The 14,047-nt window shown below is 39.3% G+C and overlaps 1 protein-coding gene across 1 annotated transcript; it reads right to left on the bottom strand.

The window, feature by feature from the left end:
* Positions 1-1,262: 1,262 nt before the first annotated feature.
* LOC140964561 (polyribonucleotide nucleotidyltransferase 2, mitochondrial-like) lies at positions 1,263-13,817 on the bottom strand. Its single transcript, XM_073424426.1, has 12 exons — positions 13,457-13,817; positions 12,689-12,844; positions 12,433-12,603; positions 5,805-5,930; positions 5,576-5,737; positions 5,361-5,480; positions 4,811-4,948; positions 4,517-4,679; positions 3,302-3,427; positions 2,956-3,086; positions 1,508-1,727; positions 1,263-1,360 (listed from the first exon to the last, which is right to left on the bottom strand). Exons 1-12 carry the CDS (start codon positions 13,775-13,777, stop codon positions 1,263-1,265), a joined length of 1,932 nt encoding a protein of 643 aa, XP_073280527.1. The 5' UTR covers positions 13,778-13,817.
* Positions 13,818-14,047: the final 230 nt, after the last annotated feature.

Genomic DNA, 14,047 nt, shown 5'->3' with positions numbered 1-14,047 from the left:
AGATAATAATAATAACCATGGAAAAGTAATAAAATGTGGTAAATAAATTGAAGATCTAAAAACTTTGTGGAATATAGTAATTTCACTCTACGGTACATGGCACATACTTGCCAAACCATATTAAAGAACAGTGTCCATGTAAATTCAAGAATTTGGTAACAAACTGAAAGATTCTCTACTGCATAACGTTAAGTCACATGCCTACATAGTCAAGCTAAGACTGTTGCAATGAGAACCAAAAATAAAATAAAACAAAACCACTCGGGCCATGTGATCCGATATACTTGTTCCATGTAGCAAGAGATATTTGCACACAATAGAATTGGCATTAACATATTCAGATGCTATTATTGAACTAAATCATTGAAATTCCAGTTCAGTATCAATACCAAAACAAAGCAAGCTTTTTGACCCCCAAAAGAAAAAAGAAAAATAACACATCGCCAAAGCATATTGAGAAGATAATCAAAATTAAGAAGATTTAAAGCAGACTTCAGCACTACTAAATCCTATGTTGTATGGATACGGGTTTTGTATAGAATACGATACTAATACGAGGATACGATAAATTTTGAAAATATCCGACACGATATGGATGAGATACGATAATTAATAAAATATATGTAAATATCATATATATATTTATATAAATTTAGTATTAAAATAAAAAATTATAGAGAATGTTACGGAGCTTTGAGGTTGAGAGGCAGGCCTAGGATTCGACGCAGCTAGGGAACACGGCTCGGGTTCATGGCTAGCTAAGGTCGCGAGGCTAGGTCTAGGTTCGCTGGCTAGGGTTCGTGACTGGCTAGGGTCACGCGCGCTGGCTAGGGTTAGTCGTTAGAGTTGCACGCGATGCTAGGGCTCATTGGTGGAGTCGTGCGTGCTGCAAGTGTTCGTGGCTGGCTAGTGTCGCATGGCTAGGTTTCATTGCAAGACTAGGGTCGCGAGGCTGGCTAGGTCAGAGCAGGCAAGTTCATTTCTATTTTTGCAATTTAACCTCTAAAAATTTTAACTATTTGCAATTTCGTCAAAACGTATCCAGAAAACGTATCCACTCTGTGTCCATGGCGCATCCTAGCCATGTCCAAGACGTATCCGACTGGTCAGACTTACAAAAAATCGACGACATGGATTTTGCCACATCCGACATGCGTATCGGCGTGTCATATCGGTATCCGTGTCGTATCCATGTCCGATACTTCAGAAAAAAATTGGAGTATACGTGCTACATAGCCTAAATCTTGTACTATATAGCTACATCACTTAATCACACCTGTTTCTTCTTCAATTTTTCTCTTCAACGTGCCAAGAGGACCAATTAGGCGGCGAATCACATCGTTGCTATACTCCAATGTCACTGCATCAATGTAAAACAAAAAAGACACGTAAATTACTAACACAAAGTACATAAAAAATTTGACACCATATCATAAGAGAGCACACGGTCTGTGTCAAAAAATCAGGATGAAACCGAGGAAGCTTAAGCTCCAATTGGACATCTTACATATCTGTGGAGAGGATCTGCACTCCTGAGTACGTGGTACATTTATCTCTCCATCCATGTGGTTAAGGATTTGAAGCCGCCCCTTATATGCAGGCTCTAAACACTGACATATTATGTCTAAAGGGATTCCAGCAGGCTTGATATCCAACTGAATCGCTGTAATTCCATTTCGGGTTCCAGCAATTTTGAAGTCCATGTCCTCAAGATGATCTTCCAAACCCTGGAAATAGTATGTGACAAACAAGTGAACACATGAATGATCAAATAAATAAAAAAACTGAGAGGAATGTAAAACATTACTTTGAACCTTGTAGAGAATCATAAAGAATCATGTTGACTGGCCAACGGCTAAAGGATGACATATGTGAGACATAGTTGTTAAAGGCGCAAAGGAGTACTGGAGCCTGAGACGCAAGACGAGGCGTGCGCCTTATCGAAGCAAGTCGCACTATTAATTTTTTAAAATAATACATTTATTTACTACTATTTTATTACAAAACAATATTATTGCAATAATTAAACTAAGCAAAAAATATAAATCTGTCTTTTATTTTTCTCATCTAGATTATTGATATTTTATCTTTAGTATATTGTGTTGCTAAGTAATCTGATTTTTTTCCTCGCTTTAATATCCTTATTACCATAGTAAATGTAGGGATTTTCTCCACTAGTCTGTCCAGGACAAAAAATTAGATTCTAGCGTAGTTTATATAGCTCTATCTATACATGTAATTTTCGAATATTTTAGGAAATAAAGCCTTAATTATTTTTTTTTAGAAAAGGAAAAATATATGACTTTTCTTGGTATGCTTATTTTCTTCTAGGGTTTGGTAGGCTTTTCTTTTCTATTTTTTTTTTCTTAAAAAATTTAAGAGAATATAAACAAAAAAAGAAAAGCCCACTCAGGCACACTTAAGCGCCTAAGTGGGCTTCAAAGCCTGGGTATATGGATCGCGTGGTAGGCGAGAGGCGTTTGCGTTTAACAACTATGATGTGAGATGCCATCCACGCACTCCATAATTCTTTTTCATATTACAGACCCCAAATATGCATAGATAAATGGAAAGTATGGCAATTCACCCCCAAAAGCAATAAAATTAAATGAATGGTAAATAACGAAAAGAAACTCACAAGTCACAACCAAGAACACATTCCATTGATCACCTTATCAATTGGTTGGAAATAAAATATGTTTTAAAGCCAAGGGAGAGATGAAACACTATCAAATCTTATTTTGGTTATGCCAAAATTTATTGGCAAAAAAAACTCAAACCAACTTCTTCCACACTAACTATTCTAGAGCATAACTGCTGTATGGCATATATTTTCACACTATCAACCATTCCAAATTTCAAAAGTTTTTACAATCAAAAGCAGAAACAACAAAGGCGATATTCTATGGTTTTATAGAAGAAGATATGCTGATACGGAACAACTGTGTTCCTTACCAGGATATCGGTTAAAATTCTGTAATCAGTGATTGCACCAGTTGAGGGATCAATGTCACTGATGAGGCCCATAGACAAACCAGCTACATGTTCTTTCAACGGAATGCCAGCATCCATCAAAGCCATGCTGCCTAGAATGATAGATGCACGTAATATCCTGAAAAATAAATCTTCAAAGAAAGTAAACACACACTAGATTTAGATATAGAGTTCTGGATGCAGTAGGTGAAGTATATCGCCACACAAATAGAGAGAAAATTGATCATTATGGAGCTAAAGTTCCTGATCAGTAAAATGCATAAATAGAGGAGCTCCTACAGTAACAGCCCGGCTGTGAGATGACCACCTGCACAAACAGAAGCCATTGATGTCGATCCATCAGATGCCATAACTTCAGCATTAATGCGAACTGTGTATGGACAATTATCTTCAGGAGGTAATACAGCAAGTAGGGCTTTTTCAGCAAGAGTACCTGCACAATGAAGATTCAGCATAAATAATTGTAAATGGTGTCCTGAACAGTAGGTTAACATTGTTGAAGACTAGCTTTAAGGAACATAAGAAAGCTAGATGGCACACTGATATCATTTTAACACTAATTTAGAGAGAACTGTCACTGTCAAACAGAATGAAGAATGAGGAGTGCATGGGCAAAATCATGTAGCCAATGAAACACCAACAATTTGCACATGAGAGATGCCACTTTTCTCATCACTTGCAGAGACAATGGGGGTGCCAGATCCTGTGTATCATAAGGGATTGCTTTTTCTGTTGATTCCTACAGATCTTCAGGCAATCAGACTGGTTAAAATAGTTTTCATAAAGAAACATGAGCATGTAGATGCCCATAAACCATGAATTAGGACAATTATGGATATATTCCTCGTGGAACTAGAAACCTTGTTTCCAAAAGTATTCTCCGTTACAAGAACAGAATAAACGATAAAATTCTAGATTGCAAACGTCAGATAATCAAAACAAGGATTACAGAGAAGATCCAACCACTCGCCAAGATAGTAAAAAAAATTGTCGAAACCTAAAGATTTAAATTCACCTCCTTCAATTTGCAACTGTAAATGCCAAGATATTTCGATATCAGAAAGCAAGTAGCTTAAAACAAACATGTTTCACATGCAATTCTGCAGCATATTCAACTTCAAGTGAAAATGGAGAATTGGGATCATCCCATCGAAAATTCAGTTTCACACTTTCACTATTCAGGGACAATATCACCAAATGCTGCTTCAAAGTCAAACTCATCCAAAACTAGGCCAAGTGTGGACTAAAATTGTGGGCAATTATTACTCAGCTACTAGAAGACCACGCAGACCACATTCTTCCATTATAACAGTGCCAAATAAAGGAACCTATATGAATAGAGGATATATCATTAAACAAGTTGCATTCTTGTTTTCCACCATAAGTTACAAGAGAATAACAAAAAAGAAAATTGGAATCAGCGGTTGACCAAGATCAAAGAAATCACTTCATGCCAACTAAGCTATATTGAATTGCAAACATGATGTGTGCCCATTCCTCTCATAGTATTCAGGTAGCTTACCATGCCCAACTTCTCGTCTGTTCAGGCCAACCCGTTTACCCACCTCATTAATGCAAAATGGTGGGAAACTATAATGAAGCATGAATCGCTTGGATGGAGGACCAACTAAAGATTCTAGACGTTGGGCTTCTCCAGGTGCTCCAAGGGTTACAGTACAAAGTACCTGTATCCAGCATATTAGATGCCCCGACAACCATACGCCTCCCAGAAGAAAAGTGTCCATACATAAGATGTCATGCCCCTCTATCATGAGCAAACTCTTTGGGGAACACCAAGAACAATGAAGTTACTAACCTGAGTATCTCCACGAGAAAAAATTGCTGAGCCGTGTAATACAGTTAAGTTACCAACTTCGCAATACAGAGGCCTGACTTCATCGAGGCGTCTTCCATCAACTCTCAGACCTTCACCAATTATCCTTTTGCGAACAACCTGACATGATCAGAAGTTTAAGATGCCTATACCTGAATAAGATGTCAAACCCATACAAAGAGTGAATCTAGTGGAAAGGAAAAGGCACAGTTGAAACTTGAAACCCTAACCAAAAAACAAAGTATTTAATATTTGTCCTCGTGTAACTTCACCTGGAGCTGTTTTTCAACATGCTCAACAGAAATTGTTTCTGAATTCAATGAGAATTCGCATTATGCTATTGAGCATCAATATATAAATATTTATTTCGAAGTGACTTAATACGTAAAAGTTAAACACACATATTGAAGGGTATTCTCACTATTCCTCCATCCCATCCTCACATAAAGAGGGGGTGACTATTGGATAAAAAAATAACGGTGATTTATGAAGATATATATTATATCATTAGCCAAGATCATGATGAAAATACCTGTTTCCGTACAGTATCTATAGTTTTTGATAAAAAATTTAGACCTTCTTCGTCGCATTCTTCCTCGAGTGCTTTTTTCACATCCTGCATAATATTATCCAAGGCTTCTCCACGTTCAAACTACACACGAGACACACAACAAATTAGGATAGTGAGGCTGATAAGAATAAGATGGCAAAATGAGTAAATAGCGACAAGATTACAAAAGGAAACACCTTGCCATATGTAGGGTCTGTAAACACAGTTTCAATGGGAGCTTTAGCCAAACTCCTAATTTTCTCATAGGTTTCCTTGGACACCAAAGACAACTTATATTCTCTTTTCTGTTTGCCAGCTTTGGCTGCCAGCCGTATTTGAGGGTCGAGATATTTACCTGCCTGAAAAATAAAAGATAAGCACCATAAAATATCAAAGTGTTAAAACATGACAAGTGCAACCACTCACTTCAGGATGCGCCAACCTTAGAGCTGCTTTTAAGTCTTTTTCTGATATCTCGCGTGCTTGCACATCAATCATCAAAGTCTTGTCTTTTGTGCATGCATACACCAAGTTAAGATCACACAAACTAAGCTGCAAAATATCCATGAGATATGGTGCATCAGATGATACAATATCTAATACAGCTTAGACAAACCTTCAAACTAGCACTGGAATCCATTGAGGTTAACATAAATGGGACAATTTCACCCATATTTTTTTTTGATAAGAAACTAATATATTAATAATAAATATGAAAGGTTACAATGCGAAGTGGATGAGTGATCCACGATCCACGACTAGAATTAAATCTAGGATCAAGTCAAGAACAAATAAAACAGCAATCCCTAGCAAGATCTGATAACAATAAGTGCTGGAACGAGGGTATTGTTAGTGTCCATCTCGCCACTCTGATTTTAATTATCTCCCACACATTCTCTGAATACTCTTCTATGTCGTTGAAAACTCTGTTATTGCGCTCAAGCCATATCGACCAAAATAAGCAGTGAATAATAATGCACCAAAAGTTTCTGAGGCCCTTTCCCTTGAGGTAACTGTGCTCCATAACGAACATGTCTCGTGAATTCAGAGGAAAGGTCCATTCAAATCCCAAGTGTTGCATAACCTTAACCCATAAACGTCTTGTAAAAGAGCAGTGAATCAAGAGGTGATCTTGGTTTTCCGCATTGTTCTTACACAAAACGCACCACTGAGGGCATAAGGCATAATTCGGGTTTTTTTTCTGCACTTTGTCACTCGTCTGCAATTTTCCCAACGCAACAATCCAAGAGAACACTTTCACCTTTTGTGGGATCGGTACTTTCCAGATTTGAGAGGAGAAAGGGAAAGATGGATTAAAAACATTGTGAAAAAAAGAAGAGTAGAAAGAGTTGACAGAGAAAACACCCGAAGAGTCCTAACCAAACCCTGACGTCCCCTACCCCCACACTCAAAGATACTGAATCTAAAACCCCAGTTAGACATGTGAATTCTCCCAACTCAGTATCGCTGAACCCTCTTCTGAAGCGCACATCCCACTGAACGACTGAAAGACCTTGACTATTAGAGACTGAGAAGAAATGATTAACTGGTTTATTAGTAGACTCAGAGATAAGAAAAAGACGAGGAAAACACTCTTTAAAAGGACACAAACCCACCCATCTATCCTCCCAGAACCGAATAATAATCCCACCCTTAAGTACCGAGCCAATCAAGTGCTGACAAAGTGGATGGGTCCGAGAGATAAACTTCCATGGGCTTTTGAAATTTGAGTTTCTTGCCACTCTTAAATCCCAGCCGTTATCTTGAAACCCAGAAATGCTACCCACAACTCTTTTCCACAAAGGATATTTCTCGACCGCGCTTCTCCACCACCATTTCCCGAGAAGAGCCCTATTCCTTGTGCGGATGTTACCCAATCCCAAACCTCCTTTGTCTTTCGGTTTGCACACCTGAGTCCAGTTAATAACGTGGCAGTGCGTCTCCCCATCAGGGCCGTCCCACAAAAAATTCCTCATCAAAGTTTTCATTTGCTTTGCCACTCTGTTTGGGACCATGAATAGTGACATAAAGTAAGTAGGTAGTGCACTTAACACTGACTGGATCAGTGTTAATCGACCACCTTTAGATAGGAATGCCTTTTCCAACTAGCCAACTTATTGGACATCTTAGAAATTACCGGTCCCCTTCCAATTTCGATGGGTTTCCTCCCAATGGTGCTCCGAGGTACTTAATAGGCCAATCTTCTTTCTTACAACCAATCGCTGCTGCCACACCATCAACTTCAACACCCAAATGGTTAAAACCAAGCAAAGAACTTTTCTCGAAGTTAATTTTCAACCCTGATTTCGAACAAAACATTTTAAGGAGTTCTACGACGGCCTTCAAATGTTGCTCAGATTGAAAGAGAAAGAGAGTGTCATCCGCAAATTGAATGTGTGAAACTTCTACTTTGTTTCTCCCAACCTCGAGTCCTCTGACTGTGTTTGTAGACTTTGCCCGATCAACCATTCTTCCTAGCCCATCAATCACAAGATTAAAGAGAAAAGGTGATAAAGGGTCCCCTTGTCTGAGACCCCCTTCCCCTTTAAACTTCCCCCTTGGTCTCCCATTAATGAAAATTGAATACGACACATTAGAGACACAACCCTTGATCCATTTCCTCCACTTAACTCCGAAACCCTTCTTATCAAGCACGAAATCTAGAAATCTCCCATCCACATTGTCATAAGCTTTTTCAAAATCTACTTTCAAAATCCATCCGTTCTTTTTTTTCCTTCTATACTCCTCGATGACTTCGTTGGCTATGAGGCAACAATCTGTGATCTGTCTTCCATGAATGAAAGCACATTGGTTCTCCGCCACTGTTTTGCTCATCACCTCTTTCAATCTGTTGGTTAAAATTTTAGCCAATATTTTGTACAAACTGGTGATTAGACTGATTGGTCTAAAGTCTTTGATCTTTGTGGCCTGTTGCTTTTTTGGAATGAGACACATGTAGGTTTCATTGGTAATTCCATTAACGATGTCATCTTCAAAAAACTCAGCAAAGACTTTCAAGAGATCATCTTTAATAGTAGCCCAGCTTTTTTGAAAGAAAGCTAGTGTAAACCCATCCGGTCCCGGAGCCTTGTTACCATCACAATGATGAACTGCACGACTGATCTCCTCCTCGCAGAATAGCTCTTCCAGCTTTGCAGCCTCCGTGGAAACTAACGGCATCCACTACAGGCCCTCTAAACTTGATCCATCTCCTACAGATTTTTTGTACAATATTTTGTAATAATCGATGATTGCCTTCTCAATCTCTGATTCCTTTGAAAGTAATGACCCATCATCCAACTCAATCTTATCAATCATAGCTTTGTTTCTTCTGTTTTTCAGCAATGAGTGGAAGAACTTAGAGTTTTGATCCACATCTTTCAGCCATTTAACTTTTGCCTTTTGACCTTCCATCTGCAGTTTCCGGATAGTAAAAGTTTCCAACTCGCTTCTTGCATCCCTACGCTGCTCCTGTAATTCGATTGACCAAGATCCGTCTGCCTCTGTCGCGTCTAAGTGAGAGATCTTATTTCGCAGCTCTTTAATTTTGAGATTAAGATCACCGAAGACCTCTTTATTCCAGATGGAGACCTTTTTTTTTGTTTCTTTGAGTTTCATCATAAACTTAAAACCTGCCCAACCTTGTGTGTTCCCACTGTTCCCCCACACTGCAAGGGACTCTTTAAATTTGTTGTGTGAAAGCCATACATTCTCAAATCTGAACGGTGATGGTCTCCATTTCAGCCTCGTAGTGTCCAATACGATTGGGTGATGATCACACGTTATTCTCGGAAGCACTGTCTGTATAAACGTGGGGAAAATGGCTTTCCACCCCACGGTAAAGAGGAACATGTCTAATCTGCAACAAATGGGCTTTCTCTGAAATTGGACAAGGTAAACTTTGCATTCAGTAAAGGGGGATCGTGAAGACACAATTCCTCAATAAGAACATCAAAGCATTGCATACTTGTTGTGAAGGAGTTCATATTCAACTTTTCATTCAAATTTCGAACCACGTTAAAATCACCTCCTACACACCATTTGTCCCCGCATATGGTGTGCAACCCTGCTAATTCCTCCCAAAATAACTCACGTTGCCTTGGATTACATGGGCCATAAATTGCCGAGAACCACCAAGTGATATCATCTTGGCTCTGGATTTGAATCGAAACCGAGAAATTCCCAATCAGATTGTCACGCACCGCAATCACTCGAGGATCCCACAAGATTAGAATGCCACCTGATCTTCCTTCCGCTGGTAAACACACCCAATCGACATATCTAGACTTCCACAGACTTGCTACAAAGCGCCGATCAACTGTAATTTTCTTGGTTTCTAAAAACACGGTGATATCCGGGTTTTCCTTGCGTATAACCGTACGCATTAATTCTCTTTTTCTGGCTATCCCTCCCCCTCTAATATTCCAAGAACAAATCTTCATAACGATCGAGTTGAACCCTTCGAGGTCGAGCCTTTGTCATAGTTGACTCTGCACTGCAACCTAACAAGCTCTCTGCTAAGCTTACCCGATGATCTGATCACGACCTTTTCGGCTGCTGGATGAATGATATCTATCTGAGGCTTCCTTGGATCATGAAGATCTACTTCCCTTTCAAATCCTGAATGAGTTATTCTCTCGGACCCCAGATTGTCAGAGACGATTGATTGACCCCTTCCTAGAAACCCACTAGACTTACCCACTAGAGGTTTAGTGTTACCGAGAATCGAAAGTTGTTTGAGAGGCTGTTTTTCATTGTTTTGTGTAAACAACCCCTGAATATCCACTTCGACTTCGTCATTATTTGCCTGCGACTCAGATTGAGTAGAAAAGAGGCTGCCCGATTCAGTGGAGTCAAAACCGTCTTCCAATTGGTCATCTTCAGGTTGTTCTAGCTCAATATCATATGTGTCATCATGCTCGCAATCTCCTGTCTTGCTCAAATATTCCATTACTCGATGATAATCTGTCGTTTCGATCCTCTCTTCCTTAGAAATCAAAATCTTTGTAATGGAATGGTTGAAACATGTGCTGACCATCTGTCCATTGGGATTCAGAAGTGAGTGCGATCCCTCGGCCGTCTTTGTAAGTTCTTTATCCTCACCGTCTCCATTGGATAAAGAATGAATAGAAGATCTTCTAAACTCCTCGATATTTTTTGGTGAGATTTGTCGCAAAATTTTATCTACCTTTCTTTCCTCTTGATTGACTGTCGGCACTTTTTTATCTTTGACATCTTCCACTGCTCTGCTTGTTTTCCTTGAACCCTGCAAATCTTCGATTCGTTCCATGTGTCTGAGTGTTGGCTCACCTTTTTCCTTCATGTCCCTGCCAATATTTTTGTTCCCCCAGCCGGCCATTATCCTCTTGCCATTGATCAATGCTTGAGCGTAGGTCTGTTTTCCGTAAAACTCATAAGCCTTAATGTCTAAAGTGTCAACACTGATAATAAGATCTGTGATGACCCCGTTGATTGGCAACATCACTTTGTTGGATATAAAACCATCTGATTTTCCTTTGACCTTAATCTTCGCAGCCCCTAGGTCTCTAAGAAGTCTTGTGTCGTTACTGACCTCCACTAAACCCCCACACTGTTCCCCGATTACCTTGAAGTTGTCGATGGTCCATAAATGCCAAGGTAGCCCTACAATCTTGATCCAGCTGTTACAGCAACTGAGAACCGATTCCGATGAATTAATATCTGGCCTCCACTTCTCGAAGTCTAATGCCACACCCCCGTCGAAGAAACCTCTTTTTAGTTTAGTAAAGTAATCCCATTCATTCGGGGACGCAGGCCACCAAACCGCTTTGTTAGCTTGGAAAGGATGTATTTCGATCCTCCTCTTAACGTCTTTTCCTATAACCCTAGCAACCTGGTCCCAAGACACATTCACCCTGCCTCTAATGATGATAATGGCTTCATTCCAATTCGTCTCTGATGATTTACAGCATCTGGCATCCTTACCCCTTGTCGGATCTTGATGAAAGTCCCGTTCTTCAACCTTTGCTGACTGCTGATTCCGAGTAGGTGAAATAGGTTCATTACCATGCTGAACATGACTGTGACCCGACATCAAAGGTCTCCCTGACAGTAGGTTAGTGAGAATAGCTGAAATCCTAACCCATCCTTGTTGCTTTAACCCACTAGGTATGATTATATTCTGTTTCTTCCCATTATCGCTAAATCTGGAGACCTCTAAGAACCGACCTCTTCTGTTGACAACTCTCTGTGCTACGATCGTTGCATTATTGCCCCTGAATCGGTAGAAGTTCGAGCATGAATGGGGGTTAAGAATGAAGTTTCTGATTTTGAAGCTGAACCAATGAGCCTCGCTTCGATCCAAGTCCAGGAAGTATGTCGCATTCCTAGTTCTTTCAGTCCATCGAAACGTGCCGCCTCCGTTTACCAACTTGACCGAGAACGACTTGAACTCAATCTTAACCACTTCCTCTCTAGACAAAGGCTTAAACGCAAAAGGCGGAAACCCACTGGCCCTGGCTTGCATCGCGATTCTGTGCTAGAAGACAGACTCGAAAAAAAGAGAAAACTTCACCCATATTAGTTATTAAAAGGCACAAGTCATGAGCAATGGTGTTCTGAAGGGTTCAATCGATGCACTCCAATTCTTATACTCCATGTGAAATTTTCTTCATACAACTATATCCAATACACCTATCATCTATGCTGTAATGCAATCACATACCTTAGTGCACTACCAATTAAACAACTTCTACCCTACTTGTCCTCTCCTCTTACAGTATCACATTACTTAATCTAATGTAATTGTAAATAAATTAACTATCACATCCAGATTAATCGGAATACCAACTTATAGAATTAAGTCACAGTACCACGAATTTTAAAAAAATAATCTTACAACTATTTACAGGTTTCTCAAGCAATAGTGCAAACAGAAAACACTGGAGCGCCTGAAATTTTACTAAATGATGTCTACAATTAGTAGTTGAAAAAGACATCTTAAGATTAACCAAATTGATAATTAGTTAAGAGCATAAAGAAATGCATCTGACAATGCAAAAAGAATTTAAAATACCTCATCCATGCTGGGATTATCAATGAATTGACCACCAATTCTCCCTATACGGATGACCCCGATGGGGCCACCCCATTGAATATCTGACAACATAAGTGCAGCATAAGTTGCGTTTGCTGCCATGACATCTGGATCTTGTCTCCCATCAGATGAAAGGACACTAGCCATGACCTAGCAAAGAAGGCCATTTTCCAAATCCATGGAAGAGCAGAATTAACAGGAAACCATTTTTTAATGTTTAAATGCATTATAGTACCTGAACATCATGGTAAAATCCAGCAGGAAAAAGCGGTCTGATAGGTCTATCTATGATTCGACCACATAAAAGTTCTCGCTCTTTTGGAGCACCCTCTCTCCGCATTAATGTGTTGGGAATCAAGCCCTGGGCAAATTGTTTCTCCTGATAGTCGACCTAGCCAATAAAAAAAACCCTTCCATCATAACATGCATCAATGATGCACCTACTTGCCACTACCAGATGCACCAACTTGCCACTACCAGCAATTATAGGCAGCATTAAGTTGCCTCGCAATCATAATTTAAAACTACCCCAAACAAAGATGTATATGATACATTAATTCATCATAATTAAGAATGTAGTGTTTCAATGTTAACAAAGAAACGGTCAGTTCCATAATATCAGTATGGATGGTAAAGATTGGCTCCCAGCAGCATATAAACTGGGCAGTTGCATTTATAACTCTGATTTGTGTTTTATTTTGGAAACTAGGCATTCCCCATGTATTTCCTAGTTTTAAAAACAAAACACACACACACACAGGATACTAAAAACGTGACAAAACCCACAGAAAGTGATACTCAGAATCATTTCCTACATAAATTTACTCAAAGAGGCAAACGTTGAAATTTGGCATACTGAACTTCAAAAAAGCATGTTCCAAACAAATATCGGTTGCCTCAATGGATTAAAGAAAGAAGAGGAACAGATCCCAGTTGAAAAAAGAAGGAAAAAAACGACGATAGAACTTAACATAGCACTAAAATAAAAGCATATAAACCATACAGTGAGAGGTAGGAAATCGCGAGTCCCATCACACATATCTGAGGAAACTGTGGACAACACTTTCGTCTCTTCCATAGCCAAGATAACGGCGCCATTCGCAAAGCGAGCTAACTTACCTGTTTCCAGCGTAATTTTTCGTGATCCAACATCAAACTCTTCGGTGTGTGTTTCAAGGATCTTGTTCCCTGCTACTGCAGTTTCAGAATTGGCGACGGCTGACGAGGATGATGCGTTGGCACTACTATGGCCGCCGCAGATTGTTCGGAGTTTGATTCGCCGCCATGGTTTTGTCGAGAGTAGAGGAATGGCTTTACTCGCCATTGGCGGGGGTTTAGGGTTTAAGGAGCTTCACTGTAGCGTTTTTTGGTGTCTGGTGATACTAATTGATTTTAAATTAGATTGTTTTTTTTTTTTTACCTTAAAATGTTATCATAAAAACTTTAGGCACTTATTTGTAGTTTTCCAAAAAGAAAATGATAAAACTTAAAGAAGTCAAAATAAAACACAAAGAAGTTAAAATAATAGATTGCAAATAGTAAAAAAATTAATGTTTTTATGATTGGTTCAAATAAAATAATCTCAAAAAATTAA

This window comes from Primulina huaijiensis, chromosome 18 (assembly GCF_012295235.1).
Source record: "Primulina huaijiensis isolate GDHJ02 chromosome 18, ASM1229523v2, whole genome shotgun sequence".
Classification (NCBI taxonomy): Eukaryota; Viridiplantae; Streptophyta; class Magnoliopsida; order Lamiales; family Gesneriaceae; genus Primulina; species Primulina huaijiensis.
Note: the sequence above shows the minus strand (reverse complement) of the source record. Positions and strands in the feature narration are given on the sequence as shown.

Bases quoted from the DNA above. Each gene is read 5' to 3' on its own strand.
- LOC140964561 (XM_073424426.1), bottom strand. From the start codon at position 13,777: ATGGCGAGTAAAGCCATTCCTCTACTCTCGACAAAACCATGGCGGCGA. The intron at 12,604-12,688 runs GTACTATAATGC...CTTCTTTGCTAG, and splicing joins GATTTTACCATGATGTTCAG to GTCATGGCTAGTGTCCTTTC. The intron at 3,087-3,301 runs GTGGTCATCTCA...CTATCATTCTAG, and splicing joins AATGGCTTCTGTTTGTGCAG to GCAGCATGGCTTTGATGGAT.